Source organism: Myotis myotis, unplaced genomic scaffold (assembly GCF_014108235.1).
Source record: "Myotis myotis isolate mMyoMyo1 unplaced genomic scaffold, mMyoMyo1.p scaffold_m19_p_2, whole genome shotgun sequence".
NCBI lineage: Eukaryota > Metazoa > Chordata > Mammalia > Chiroptera > Vespertilionidae > Myotis > Myotis myotis.
The window spans coordinates 101,408,596-101,423,188 of NW_023416324.1; the positions used below are offsets into that span (position 1 = coordinate 101,408,596).

At 47.7% G+C, this 14,593-nt stretch overlaps 1 protein-coding gene across 4 annotated transcripts in view; it reads right to left on the bottom strand.

Moving 5' to 3' along the window:
* Positions 1 to 14,593, bottom strand: part of NUP210 (nucleoporin 210) — a 124,970-nt gene that overhangs the window by 100,604 nt on the left and 9,773 nt on the right. For all 4 annotated transcript variants that reach the window (XM_036348955.1, XM_036348956.1, XM_036348954.1 and 1 more), the window contains exons 2-3: positions 8,052 to 8,188; positions 6,582 to 6,713 (exon numbers count right to left, since the gene is read on the bottom strand). In XM_036348955.1, the coding sequence (XP_036204848.1) occupies positions 6,582 to 6,713; positions 8,052 to 8,188 (269 nt within the window). The remainder of the gene's footprint in view (positions 1 to 6,581; positions 6,714 to 8,051; positions 8,189 to 14,593) is intronic.

Genomic DNA, 14,593 nt, shown 5'->3' on the forward strand with positions numbered 1-14,593 from the left:
AGTGTGGCTCTTCCACAAAATACCACGTGCGGGCACGCATGTACAGTGTGATCGAAACTTCGTGGCCCATGCGCAGAAGTCAGTTTTCGTCCTGGGCGAGTCTATTTTGAAGAAGTACGGCTGCTATTTGGCTCTGTTGACTAATGAGTTTGCCGACCACTGCCCTATGCTGTAATTTACATCTCTGTGACTGTTCTGTAACTACCAATATGTACTTCTTAAGCCCTTCACCTCTTTCACCCATCTACCCAGCCCCGTCCAATCTGGCAACCACTAAAATGTTCTCTGTATCTATGAGTCTGTTTCTGTTGTGCTTGTTCATTTATTTTTTTTAGGTTCAATTGTTGATAGATATGTAATTATTGCCATTTTATTGTTCATATTTTTTCTCTCGTTCCCCTTCCTTCTGCCCCTCCCCATTCCCCCTACTTCTTCTTCTTCTTGAAGACCCTTTAACATTTATTGTAATACTGGTTTGGTGGTGATGAACTCCTTTAGCTTTTTCTTGTCTATGAAGCTCTTTATCTGTCCTTCAATTCTAAATGATAGCTTTACTAGGTAGAATAACCTTGATTGCAGGTCCTTGCTGTTCATCACTTTAATATTTCTTGCCAATACCTTCTGGCCTGCAAAGTTTCTGTTGAGAAATCAGCTGACACTCTTATGGGGGCTTCCTTGTAGTTAACTAACTGCTTTCTTTTCTCTTGATGCTTTTAAGATTCTTTGTCTTTACCCTTTTATATTTTAACTAGAGGCCCGGTGCACAAAAATTTGTGCACTCAGGAGGGTCCCTCAGTGCGGCTTGTGCCCTCTCCCAGTCTGGGACCCCTCAGGGAATGACCACCTGCTGGCTTAAACCCGCTCCCTGGGGGATTGGGCCTAAGCTGGCAGTCAGACATCCTTCTGGCAGCCCGGGAGCCCTTGGGGGATGTCCACTTTTCAGCGGGAAGCAGGCCTGAGCTGCAGTCAGACATTCTTAGTGCTGCTGAGGAGGCGGAAGAGGCTCCCACCACCACCGCTGTACTGGCAGCCATCAGCCTGGCTTGTGGCGGAGCAGAGCTCCCCCTGTGGGAGCACACTGACCACCAGGGGGCAGCTCCTGCATTGAGCGTCTGCCCCCTGGTGGTCAGTGTGTGTCATAGTGACCAGTCATTCCCAGTCACTCTGCTGTTAGGGTCAATTTGCATATTACCCTTTTATTATATAGGATAGAGGCCTGGCGCATGGGTGGGGGCTGGCTGGTTTGCCCTGGTGTCCCGGATCAGGGTGGGGGTCCCGCTAGGGTGCCTGGCCAGCCTGGGTGAGGGGCTGATGGCTGTTTGCAGGCTGGCCAAGCCCCCCAGCGGGGACCCTTACCCCATGAGGGTGTGGCCAGCCTGGGTGAGGGGCTGATGGCTGTTTGCAGGCTGGCCAAGACCCCCAGCGGGGACCCTTACCCCATGAGGGTGTGGCCAGCCTGGGTGAGGGGCTGATGGCTGTTTGCAGGCTGGCCACAGCCCCTTCAGGGTGGGGGTCCCCTCTGGGGTGCCTGGCCAGCCTGGGTGAGGGGCTGATGGCTGTTTGCACACTGGCTACAGCCCCTTCACGGGGGGGTGGGGGGACGTCATCCCTGGGGTACCTGGCCAGCCTGGGTGAGGGGCTGAGGGCCGTTTTCAGGCTGGCCACACCCCCTTCAGGGTGGGGGGTCCTGCTGGGGTGCCTGGCCAGTCTGGGTGAGGGGCTGAAAGCCGTTTTCAGGCTGGCCACATCCCCTTCAGGGTGGGTGGGTCCTGCTGGGGTGCCTGGCCAGTCTGGGTGAGGGGCTGATGACTGTTTGCAGGCTGGCCAAGGCCCCCAGTGGGGACCCTCACCCCATGAGGGTGTGACCATCCTAGGTGAGGGGCTGATGGCTGTTTGCAGGCTGACCACAGCCCCTTCAGGGTGGGGTCCCCCCTAGGGTGCCTTGCCAGCCTGGGTGAGGGGCTGATGGCTGTTTGCAGGCTGGCCACAGACCCTTCAGGTTGGGGGTCCCCCCTGGGGTGCCTTGCCAGCCTGGGTGAGGGGCTGATGGCTGTTTGTAGGCTGGCCACAGCCCCCAGCCACCCACGCTCCCAGTGGAAGCTGGCTAGAAGCAGGTATCTGGGATTTATTTATCTTCTATAATTGAAACTTTGTTGCATTTTGTGGAGGCCACAGATGGCCAGGGTGGGCGGGAAGCTTGGCTTCCTCCATCACCGGGGCAACCAAGTCTCCTGCTTGCTCCAGCTCCGTGGCTGCCGACCGCCATCTTGGGTGGGTTAATTTGCATACAGTCGCTCTGATTGGCTGGTGGGCAAGGCTTGGGCGTAGCAGAGGTATGGTCAATTAGCATCTTTGTCTTTTATTAGTGTAGATTATGATGTGTCCTGGTGTGGGCCTCTTTAAGTTCATCCTGTTTGGGACCCTCTGTGCTTCCAGGGCATGTGTGTGTCTTTCCTTCACCAAGTTAGGGAAGTTTTCTGTCATTATTTTTTCAAATAGGTTTTCAATTTCTTGCTCGCTCTCTCTTCTTCCAGTACCCACACTATGCAAATGCTGGTGTGCTTGAAGTTGTCTGAGAGGCTCCTTACACTGTCCTCATTTTTTTTTTATTCATTTTTCTTTTTGTTGTTCTGACTGGGTGTTTTTTGCTTCTTTATATTCCAAATCTCTGATTTGATTCTTGGCTTCATCTACTCTACTGTTGACTCTCTGTAATTATTCATTTCAGTGAATGTATCCTTCATTCTAACTGGTTCTTTTTATGATTTCCATGTCCTTTTTTCTATGCTGTTGAAGTTCTCACTAAGTTCACTGAGCCACCTTATAACTGGTGTTTTCAACTCTACATCTAGCAGATTGCTTGTCTCCATTTTGTTTAGTTCTTTTTCTGGAGTTTTGCTCTGTTCTTTCATTTGGGCCACGTTTCTTTGTCTCCTAATTTTGGCAGCCTCCCTGTGCTTGTTTCTATGTATTAGGTAGAGCTGCTACGTCTCCCAGGCTTGGTAGAGTGTCCTAATGTAGTAGGTGTTCTGTAGGGTCCAATGGCACAGCCTCCCTGACCACCAAAATCTGGGAACTCAAAGGTACATGCGGGTGTTGGCTTTGTACACCTTCCTCTTGTAGTTGAGCCTCAACTGCTGTTGGCATGTCAATGGGAGGGATTTACCCCCTCAGGCCAATCAGCTGCAAGGACTGGCTGTGACCACCAACCTCCAACCACCCTGGAGGATCAGCTATGCAGGGGCCCATCCTACAGAGCAGGACTTACTTCAGCAGGGTTCTGGTACCTGCTGAGTCCACCCCTTAAGTGTGTTGCTTATCAAGGCGGTTGGGTGGCAGTGCTTTGATTTGATCTGAAGCTGTCCACTGGGTGCACTGGCTCTGGGGCCTCCTGGGAGGTGCAGGCCAAGATCAGGCATTACCTGTGTTCTGCCCAGGGCCACCCAGCATGAGCTACAAAGCGATCTACAGATGGCTGCTACTTGTGCTGCGCTTGGAGGTGCCCAGGAGAGGCCAAGCTGTGAAGCAAGGCAAGCTGCTGCTAGTGCCGGGCTTGGGGCCACTTAGAGAGGGGGTGCAGGCTCGCTGCAGGCAGATGCTACTTGCTTGAGAAATTTTAGAAAAATCTGAAGCATGAGCCAAAACAGGCCATTAGTATGGAAAGGCCACTGGAAACAGCTTGGGTGGGCCTGAAAGCTGGGTGTGGTGGGGTGGGGTCTCGGGAAATCACTAGGATGGAGCAAAGAGTGGCTCTGGCCTGTTGGCTCTGTGGGGGTTAGCCTCATCAAAGGAACAATGTCCTCTGCCAGCACTTCTGTCTGGACAAAGTTGCCTACCCCACTTCTCATCCTAATGCTGGACAATTCACTTCCTCCCCATTTGCCTCTGGTGCCTTTCAAGTTGCTGCCCAAGTGCTGGAGCTCAGAGGTAGTGAATCTGACTAAGTCCATGTGCAGGCCCTTTGTTTTATTTATTTATTTTCATTTTCATACCAGGGCATGTTTATTGATCTTAGAGAGAGGAGAAGGAGAGGACAGAGAGAAACATCAATGTGAGAGAGAAACATCAATCGGTTACCTTCCTGTATACCCCCTGACTGGGGCTCAAACCTGCAACCTAGGTATATGCCCTGACTGGGAATAGAACCTGCAACCTTTCAGTGTACAGGACAATACTCCAACCAATTGAGCCACACTAGCCAGGGCTGTGCAGAACCTGACAAGCATGTCAAACCTGTGGCGGGCCATAAGTTTGACATGCTTGCAAGGAACCTCCTGGGATTTCAGCAGCCTCCGTCTTCCTCAGCTTCAGTCCTTGCTGGTTTTTACAGCCAGAAGTGGTGGAGACTTCTCTTCCAGCACTGGAACCTGGGGGCCGGGGGGTGGCTGGTATGGGGCTGGACCCCTCACTCTTCAGTGGGGACCTCTGCAGCTGAGATATCCCTCTGGACTTCTGTCCACCACATGTGGGTGTGGGACCAGCCCATTCCACATCTCTGCCCCGACCAGCTTCGATGGGGCTGCTTCTCTAATTCCCTAGTGGTAGGACTTCCATTCAGCTTGATTTCAGGTGGTGATAACTATTCTGTAGTTTAGATGCAATTTTGAGAGGAGGCAAATATCCCATTTACCTACACTGTCATCTTGATCAGAAGTCAAATTTCATTTTTCAATTACAGTTTACATTCAATATTATTCTGTATTAGTTTCAGGTGTACAGCATAGTGGTTAGTCAATCATACACTTGACAAAGTGATCCCCTGATATTTCAAGTACCCTCCAGGCACCGTACACAGTTATTAGAATATTATTGACTGTATTCCCTGTGCTGTACTTTACATCCCCATGACTATTTTGTAATTGTGTACTTATTAATCCCTTCCTTTTTTAGCTCTGAGTGGCTTTGAGTCCATATATTCTTCTAAATTCTTCCCATTCGACTAAGCCAAGCACAGGGCTAATTCTTCCTCGAACCCTGCCCACTGTACTAACTGTTGGGAACTTAGTCCAAGTTCCTCCTTTATCCTGTGCTCACTAGTTATACAGGTCAATTCGTGGGGCAGATGGAGAAGCCATGAGAGGTTGAGGGTATATAAGAATGCGTCTTTATTGCAGAAACCAGTGGCCATACAGCCATTAGACACGACAATTCTTCACGACAATGTCCATACAGGCAGGCAGCTGGACACCGGCTGGTAAATACATATCTTTCCCATAAAGTAGCATCAGTCTCTGTACCCACAGTTACTATCTGAGCAGCCGCATGCTGCCTCTAAACTTACCGCTTTGCATCATAGTGATATCTCAGCTCTCTGGCTCAGCAGCTTCTCCTGTCTCTCCTGCCCAGCACACTGACTGGTCTCTGTAGCCTCACACAGTAACTACTTCTAAGCTTCACTGTCCCAGCACATTGGATGATTAACATGGTGGCTATATCTGAGCTCTCTGTGAGTTCTTAGCGTTACATCGTACCAGTATCAGCTCTCAGCTCCATCTGAGCCCTCTAGCCTCTCCAGCACACACAGAAGCTACATTCTCTGTGCCTACCGCCTCTGCTTCTCCACACACTCCTCTCCCAGCTGCTCTCTCTCGCTAGCAGACTCCTGGTCAGTAACCTGTATATTACTCCAGAGACAAAGAAGGCTAGTTGCCAACAGTGACATCAATCATTTGGGTTACAGAAGGGCACAGCGTACCGTACCGTGAGATCACTGTGGCCTTGCAGCTATTCATGGTATCTTGGCCTTGGGCACCCTAATTAGTCTCATGTTCAGAGCGGCCTTGGCCATTCTGATGTACTGACAACAAGGCCTATCAACTGTAATTGAGAAAATTAAAGTATGTCAACTGTAACTGACAAATAATTTTATAAATAAATTAATTAAATTTAATTTAAAAGGAAAAGAAAAATAATCTAACCTACAAAATTTCCCTTTGTTCCTTTACCACAAGGTCAGGCTACAGTGAAGATAGTCTGACGACTGCCAGAATAGATCTAAGAACAATTCAGTATTTGATTCTGATAAAATGAAGAAAGATACTACATGAGGACAGCAGTATACATGTGTGCCAGAGTCTATCTGTTCTCTCTCTCTCTCTCTCTCTCACACACACACACACACACACACACACACACACACACAAAGCAAACACACACACAATCTGCCATCTGGACCAGGAAGTCATAGCAGCACTCAAAGCCAAGCAAGGAGAATGCCTCCCACTGTTTACAACCTAGTAACACAGGAGCCTATCCCAGCTTCTCATCATTCAGATATCACTTTTCAAAGAAATGCCTTTACCAAACACAATCCCTATGCACATGTCTGAAGTCAGCCTCCAGAGGCTACAAAAGCTCTCACCTCACCAGCCCTACTACAGAGACCAGTAAACAAGAGTGGCCATGGCATCCCTGACACCAAGGGCCTGGGGTTTACCTCCCAGGTAGTCCAGAGCTCTTCAAGCCTCCTCCCCATCCCCATCACCAACCTCACTTTCCTGGCTGGAGCAGCCTTCTGTGTGGAATGGTAGGACTGGACACAGGGAAGAAAGAAACAGAGACTGCCAGGAGGATGTCCTCACCTTCAGAGTCCAGAGCCTGGATCTTCAGCTCCAGGGGCGAGTCCTCCAGGTAGAGTTCGCGGGTCGTGGAGACGATCTGAATGCCATGGATGAGGTCAACGATGGCATCACAGCGCAGGACCTGGCCCGTGGCTAAAGGGACAGGACCCAGGGGTCAGACGGAGTGCCAGGGCATGACTGCCACCCACCTCCAGGGCTTTGCAGGTCAGGTGGTTTTACACTTTGGCAAAGACTAGAGCAGCCAACAAAACAAGCACCACAAAACAGGGCTGGAAGAACCAAATTAAGCCTCAGAAGGCAAGCAGCTGACCAGCACACGCTCTTCTGAAAGTCAGCATGGACTTTCAAAGAGTAAGCACTTTAGAGGCATGCTCACTGCCCACTGTGTGCCTTTCCAACATGAGCACCAGCATTTAAAGCTGTGTGCAGAACACTCCTCTGAGGAAACATTGTACTTTCCGGGCATAGTCATTATGTTAGATGACATATAGTACGATGAGGAGCATCCAAAAAGATAGTACTGTTCTGATGCCTGTCCCTACAGTGAGATTAGGAATTCTGCCTGGTGGTGTTTATTGATCTACACTGGTGTTTTTACATAAGACTATCAGCTCTACAGCAGAAGAAAAGGACTGTGTTCCCATGAGCACAGATGTTTTACTTGCTCCACAAATAAGACACATAAATGGTATTAGCTGGAGAACTCCCTAGTGCAAAAATAACAGCATGTGACTCAAAATCACTCTGACCATTCTCCAGGCACCATATGAAACTTCATGTGCACTATTAATGTACTTTGTTAGAAATCAATACAGCCCCATATCAAAAACCTTAAAAATATTCACATGCTGTGAGACCCAGTAAAACTGGGAATCTATCATTAGCTGGAAATGGCTAACAGAACCCAAAATAATTCTCTGAATAAGAATTTTTACTTTTCTATGTAACACTGAAATAAACATCTAAAAACAGCATACATGTCCAATGTAAGGAATGATTACAGGACAACTTCCTGTTAAGAATATAACTCAGCCATTAAAAATAATTCTATAATGAGATGAAAAACTGTTCATATCATGTTAGGTGGAAGAAAAGCAAGACAGAAAATTATATTATTTTTTAAGCATTTTACAACCATAATATGGTAAATTAAATATGGGGAAGTGAAAGGATTACAACTTTGTTCATTTTGATTCAATATTCATTATGAGTTATTTGCGTAATAAATACTAATTTAGAAATGAAAGCCAGCCTCCATGACAGGGAAAACTGTACAAAGTGCTGGCAGGAGGGACCAGGGTAATGATGTTGCTTGCTCAGTGTCCCTATCCTGCCTGGGTGTCCTCTGACCCAACAGGAGAAATAGATAGCACTGCCATGGATTCTAGTGGCATCTATGGCTGGGCTCTCAGTGGGATGTTTGCTACATGGTTTCCCCCAGGGAACACACAGGACACTCAAAGCCCTTACTGATGTCCTCTGCAAAGATGATGCTGGTCAGGCGGGCAGGCTGGGACAGACGGGCTTGCACCACTGCCTTCTGGGAGCACTGTTGCTCGTCTGGGCTCAGCGGCTCGATGCTGGCCACCTCTGGCCGGGTCGATGACCTGTGGTAAGAAGACAAGAATTTGCTCTCTGAAGCCATCCCACAAGGCACAGCTGGGAGCAGAAGCCAAAGACGGCTCCCCATATGAGGCTCTGTCACAGACTCAAACACAGAATAAAGGTGGTAGTCTCCACAAACTTCAAATCCAGAGGAGAAACAGGGCCCAGCCAAGACCCCTCTGATAGAAGGGGGACAATTTGTGGATGTGGAACCTCTGCACACACACCCCTGCTAAAATAACCCAGCAGGAGACCAAAGACTTGGAAGCCACCTCAATGTTCACTAGATAGGCATCTTACGAGATTATTCTATGGGCTTGAAAATAATTCTACACCAGGAGGAAAACTGCCTATGGTCTCCGGTGAAGAAAAGACACGGTGTACCCCTCATGACTCTACGCCAGGCCTGGCACACAGGAGGCTCCAACATTAGCTTCCATCCCCAAATAAATTCTACCAAAGCTGAAGATGACCACAATGACTTCAAGCCCCCATGTGATGAAGCCAACATCATGTCGATGTGGTTAAGAAAGGCAGATCAACACACAAACAAATGATCAGCCAAATCTGTGAGGTGGTTTCCCATGGAGAGACAGGCCTCCAGAATAAAAGGATGAAGGGACAGCATGACTCTGGGAGGTATCCAGGATCAGTGCCATGTTTTCTCACCTACAACATGTGATACAACAGTTCCCAGTTGCGGTGAGAGGCGAGGGAGGGGTGCAAGCAGAGTGGACTCACCACGAAGATCACAGGATGAGCGCTACCCTTACAGCTGTCTGCAGACAGGGCTCAGGGAAGCCGCTCTGAAGTGGCCATTCAGTGACACCACGCAAACACAGGTGTATCAGGCTGGGGACCGGTCAGCCAAGGCCCTGGGGTTGAAAGCAGCTAGGTGTGCTCAAAGAATGAAAGGGCTCCAGAAGATAAGAGGTGCTAAGCTCAAGGAGAATGGCAGGGGCTGAGGTCAGGGATTGAAGTCAAGGAGATAGCGGGTTTTGAATTCAAGGAGATGCCAGGGTCTTAGTCAAGTTGATGGCAGGGGGTTAGGTCAAAGACACCAGAGGAGCTGAAGTCAAGAAGACAGGAGGTGATGAGGCCAGGAGGCATTGAGGGCCACAGTAAGGAGCTTCCGTTTATTCAAAGGGCAATGACAAGCACTGGGGATCTTAAGCCAGTAAGCCAGTGGTTCTCAACCTTCTAGCCCTTTAAATACAGTTCCTCATGTTGTGACCTAACCATAAAATTATTTTCGTTGCTACCTCATAACTGTAATGTTGCTACTGTTATGAATTGTAATGTAAATATCTGATATGCAGGATGGTCTTAGGCGACCCCTGTGAAAGGGTGGTTCGACCACCAAAGGGGTCGCGACCCATAGGTTGAGAACCGCTGCTAAGCATTCCAATCTGATGTACATTTATAGATCAGAGAATAAGGTGCTGCCCTCAGTGAGCTGCTAGTGTGACTGAGGAACCAGGAAAGGGGAACCTACTGTGCAGAGAATTCGATGCTCCTTCCTAGGCCTACACTCAGCACAGCACCCAGCAGAGCAGGCACATGTTTCTCTACTTCCTTCCTGGCCTCGGCTTAAACTCACTGATACATCAACATCCTAGAATATTCAGAAGGAAATTTGTAAAAACTGCCTGGTGTTTAAAAGCAGTGATGTTAAACACACCCAAACAGACCTCTCCCTGCTCTCCAGTTTGATGCCAAGTGGCTCTCCCAGAGCCAAGTCGGCACAGTAGTGACTGCAAACACACCTAAGGGTGCTTTGATTGCACAGACATCACAGGCACGCGAGCTGCTGGCAAGGTGCCTGAAAGTACTCTGCAATAAACCTCACCCACAGTTAAGGGAAGAAGTCTAAGCCCCTGAGAAAATGCATCACTGAGAGACTTCTGAGAAAAGACAGTTTCAGAGACTGAGGGCAGACAACAAAATGGACAAGAATATACAAGAGGTGAGAGAAGGTAGCTGTGGCAAAATGCTCACACCCATGCTGGAAACACACCCCATTTAACTGGCCATAGCTTTGGAACTCTTAAGAGCATTTTCAAAGGACATTAAACCTTCCAAACATGTGTGCACACACATGCATGTATGCACACACCACACTTACTGTGGAAACAAGACCAAATTAGAAAGCTCACACAGATCAGAGGAGACAGAGGAGACAAAGGAAATGGGCAAATAAATGCAATGCTGATGCTGGACTGGATCTAGGAACAGAAAAAGAACTTCAGTGGAGAAAATGGTTATATCAAACAGCCTAGAGTTTAGTGAACTGTCATGTACCAATGTCAGTTTCTTGATTTTGACAAGTGTTCCTGGTTATGGAAGATGTTAACATTAGGGGAAGCTAGGTAAAGGGTTTACAGGAACTTGGTATTATCTTTGTAACTTTCCTGTAAATCTAAAATTAATCCAAATTTTAAAATTGTGTAAAAGACTGGGGAGAGAAGGATGAATAGACAGAACATAGAGGATTTTTTAGGGAAATGAAACTACTCTGTATGAGACTATAATAATACAAGGCAATACACATTTGTCCAAACCTATAGAATGCACAACACTAAGTACAAACTATAATATAAACTATGGACTATGGACAATAATGTGGCAGTGTAGGCTCAACATTTGTAATAAATGCACCACTCTAGTGTGGGATATTCATAATGGGGGATACTGAGGGGAGGGGTGCTATATAGAAAATCCATAATTTGGCTCAATATTTTTATGAACCCGCAACAGTTCTGAAAAGTAAAGTCTATTAGGAAAAAATAAAGACAATTTATCATTTCCTGCTTTTACCCTGAGAAACAGCATGGTTTGTCTTGTTAAATGGCAGCTGGGAGCTAGAGATCTGGACTCCCAGTCTAGGATATAAATGCCACTCCCTCTCCAAGTCTTAATCTCAAGAACAAACTAGGGACACCTCTTTTCTCATTCCCTCACAGCAGTGAGTTAATCTCAGACAGAGTCCCAACAAATAAATCACTGCTGATAAGAACAGAGCTATCTAGTTCCAGTTGAAGAGGCATGAAGCCCTTCGTCCCGCATCCCTAGCCCTTCTCGGTCTGCAACTGCCATGCCAGGCAGCCTTCTGAGCCTGGCTGGGACACTGCACCTTTCATTGTGTGCCTACTGTTTGTAGGGCTTTATTAAGTACAAGCAGCCCTGTCCAGTAGAAATATGAGGTGAATCACATTTAAAATGTTCTAATTGACTTATGAAAAATGTAATAGTTAAAATTAATTTAAAGGACTATTTTTAGAGCAGTTTTAGATTCATAGCAACATTAAGAGTTAAGTACAGAGATTTCCCCTATGCACCCTGCCTACCATGTGCACGCCTCCTCCTCCCCCACCCCCACCCCCTCACTATCAATGTCCCCGATGAGGCGGAGATGAGAGAGAGAGAGAGAAACATCCATCGGTTGCCTCCCATATATGCCCTGACCTGGGATTGAACCCACAACCTCAGCTCCAACAAACTGAGCCACACAGGCAGGGCAACTGATAAAATTAATTTTAATAATACATATTACTTAATCCAACATATCACAAATATTACATGGCCCCAGCAGCATGTCAAGGACTCCCAAGAGTGGCAAGTGACTATGGGGCTGGACAGTCAGCTCTGAGGGCAGGCCTTTAGGTGGAGAGCCAGTCAGATACAGTATTCTTAATTCACCACTCCCGTGGGCATCTTCTGATCTCTGCCAAGGGCTGGTTGGGGGTAGCAGGTGCTGAACCCTCCTACAACCTCTTAAGAAAGGCTCTTTGCACTTAGGGCTGACACGGGGCAGTAAATGTAGCCCAGAGATAAGACAAAGCAGCATGCCTTACTTCTTCTAGCTGCCTGGGGAAGAAGGCACCCACCCCATCCTCAGGCCTGCAGTGGTGGCCTGTCCCAGCCTGAAGACAGCCAGATCCATGCAGGGAAAGAGCCCACACACAGGCCTAGAGCAGTCTGGAATCCCTGCACTCACTCAACCTGGGCTGAGCTCACTGCAGTGGGAGCCAGACTGGTCCTCACGAGGCCTCTGGGAGGGCTGGAAACACTTCATAATGAATGATAAAGTGCTGAGAAGTCAGTAGCAGATGTGGCAAACTACCAGGGGGTGGACAACCACATCCTCCACCCCCACTTTCACTTGGGAATTTTCTCTGGGCTCCAGAATGCTCCATCTGAAGCCAGAGGGGCTCATCCCAACCATCCGCAGAGCGTTTAGGGCAGCCTAGGGTGGTGTTTCTGTTAACAGCAAAAGGTTATTTTTAGTTATCTGACTCCTTCTAGGACATTCTGAAGCCATTTGTTTTGGCTGTACAAAGAACACAGACTCCAGCAATGATGTGTCATCGGGCCTCGCTGTCCCGCTCACGGTGAGGTTCCCGTGGATCCACACTGTAACCTGCCCCCACTGAAGCCACATCTCCTACTCCAACAGCCCAATTCACTTGGATGCAGCAGCATGTTCTGTTAAAGAAGCAGGTCCTGGCTCATAAGGCTTTTCTACTGAGAGCAGACTCCAGTTTAAATTATCCGCCAAGGGTGTGTGCTGCTCCAGCTCGCACATATTTGGCTCATCCATGCATCTCAGCTGCTGGTGGGCATGCCTATCCCACTATCCCCCACTCAACAACACTCCCCAAGGCCTACATGGAAGTGTGAAGGTCTTTCTCTGGGCCCCTGGTGTCTGGATGAGATCAACATGTAACCAATGGAATGAATAAAGCAGGGTTGCCCTCCCTAACGTGGTGGGCGTCATCCAGTCAGTTGAAGGCCTGCGGCTAAGTGGTGAGCAGCACTCTGTGATGGGACATGGCCTTGCTCAGCTCTCTGCCTACTGATATCTGCTGGAAGGTGAACTTCTGAGACAGCAGGGTGCTGCCACTCACTAGCTGTGTGACCTTGAGCAAATGACTTAACCTCTTTAGACCTCCATTTACTCTTCTATACAATGGGAATAAAAACAGTACCTGGTGCAAAGGGATAGAGTGGTTTAGTACAATAACAAAGCTCTTATCACAGGGCCTTGCACACAGTAAGCTCTCAAGTTCAGAAAACAGGAGGAGGCTCCCAAATAAGGGGCTTGTGGCCCTTCAGTATTTGGCATGATTCTGAGCACAAGAACTCTGCTCTTTAAAGAAATGAAGAAAATGCAGGACCTTCCATATTGTGATCATTAATGCTTGACCCTGTCCATCCTCTTCTCTTAATAAAGCCTGACCCTGATCCCTGTTGTCAGGGCCCCAAGAGCAGCCTCCTCAATGCCCACACCCTACCATCCTTAGAGCCACAAGCAAAAATTCAAGCCTAAGAGAGGGTCCCTGGTTCAAGGTCACATTCTTTTTTTTTTTTTATTGCTTAAAGTAATACAAAGGGTATTACATATGTGTCCATTTCCCCGCCCTAGACAGTCCCCTAGCCTCCCCTATTCCCCAGTGTCTTATGTCCATTGGTTATGCTTATATGCATGCATACAAGTCCTTTGGTTGATCTCTTACCCCCCTACCTCCTGTCCCCCAACCCTCCCCGGCCTTCCCGCTGCAGTTTGACAATCTGTTTGAGGCAGCTCTGCCTCTGTATCTATTATTGTTCAAAAGTTTATAATGGTCTCTATTATCCATGAATGAGTGAGATCATGTGGTATTTTTCCTTCATTAACTGGCTTATTTCACTTAGCATAATGCTCTCCAGTTCCATCCATGCCGTTGCAAATGGTAAGAGTTCCTTCCTTTTTAGAGCAGCAGAGTATTCCATCGTGTAGATGTACCACAGTTTTCTAATCCATTCATCTACTGATGGGCACTTAGGCTGTTTCCAGATCTTAGCTATGGTGAATTGTGCTGCTATGAACATAGGGGTGCATATATCCTTTCTGATTGGTGTTTCTGGTTTCCTGGGATATATTCCTAGAAGTGGGATCACAGGGTCAAATGGGAGTTCCATTTTCAGTTTTTTGAGGAAACTCCATACTGTCTTCCATAGTGGTTGCACCAGTCTGCATTCCCACCAGCAGTGCACAAGTGTTCCTTTTTCTCCACATCCTCTCCAGCACTTGTCGTTTGTTGATTTGTTGATGATAGCCAGTCTGACAGGTGTGAGATGGTACCTCATTGTTGTTTTGATTTGCATCTCTCGGATGATTAGTGACTTTGAGCATGTTTTCATATGTCTCTTGGCTTTCTGAATGTCCTCTTTTGAAAGGTGTCTATTTAGGTCCTTTGCCCATTTTTTGATTGGATTGTTTATCTTCCTTTTGTTAAGTTGTATGAGTTCCCTATAAATTTTGGAGATTAGGCCCTTATCAGATATGACATTGGCAAATATGTTTTCCCACACAGTGGGTTTTCTCGTTGTTTTGTTGATGGTTTCTTTTGCTGTGTAGAAGCTTT